We start from the raw sequence: 842 nt of genomic DNA on the forward strand, positions 1-842 counted from the left end.
TTCAGCTTGCATCTCTGTTGATTCCCCGATATGTTTGACATCTTTGGACTCTAATTTAAGTTTTTGCTGTAATTATTATTACTTTAGGTTGCGAAGTACCTGCTGGACAGCAGTACGACACTGGATGAGGAGAGCCTGTATGACGCATCTCTGAGAATCGAGCCCAAAACTTCAGCATGAAGAGGATCGCACACCCCCACCCCTCCTATGGATCACATTTAAGTTATATGCACAACAATTACAAAGACATTGGCAAAGAACATCATATTAGAACTCTACATTCGCAATGAGAATGTTAGAATAATGGGATTGTAAGATGTATAATAAGTCGCAGAAGTTACAATACAACACAATTCAACTGAATAAACTAAATAAAAGTATATAAAAGGTAAATTGACAGTAGTAATGAGCTCAAGAGTTCAAAAAGGCTGTTGGATGAAACTGATCCTTATCTTCAGGGTGGGGGACTGGGTGGGTTGGGGTCTCTGATAATCCTGTTGGCCTTCTTCCTGCCCCGCTCGGTGTGGACTTCCTCCATGGGTGGCATCTATATCCTGGTGATGTGCTGAGCAGTTTTCATCACCCTCTTTGATGCTTTACAGATAAAGGCAGTACCAGGCGGTGATGCAGCCAGTGTAGTGAAGTGTACAGGAACAATATATCATAATGTACATAAACTATTATTTGTATTAGACACAGTAGGCTGTGCCCTTCTAGTATGTGCTCCCCAATGGACTTGTTGTGTATAATCGTTATTAGAGACTGAGTAGAAGCCCAGAGAGGTTTTATTTATAGTTACAGAGTATTTATGTTATTTCTTGTCTTGAAAACCATTTTATGAT

The 842-nt window shown here is 40.0% G+C and overlaps 1 protein-coding gene across 1 annotated transcript in view; it reads right to left on the reverse strand.

Moving 5' to 3' along the window:
* LOC104952288 (ras-specific guanine nucleotide-releasing factor 1-like) overlaps positions 1-547 on the reverse strand; it is a 4,738-nt gene extending 4,191 nt beyond the window's left edge. Inside the window, exon 1 of the mRNA XM_010779084.1 lies at positions 469-547. Within this exon, the coding sequence (XP_010777386.1) occupies positions 469-547 (79 nt within the window). The remainder of the gene's footprint in view (positions 1-468) is intronic.
* Between the last annotated feature and the right edge of the window lie 295 nt (positions 548-842).

The sequence above is a fragment of the Notothenia coriiceps genome, unplaced genomic scaffold (assembly GCF_000735185.1).
Source record: "Notothenia coriiceps isolate Sejong01 unplaced genomic scaffold, NC01 NC01_scaffold00019796, whole genome shotgun sequence".
Lineage (NCBI taxonomy): Eukaryota > Metazoa > Chordata > Actinopteri > Perciformes > Nototheniidae > Notothenia > Notothenia coriiceps.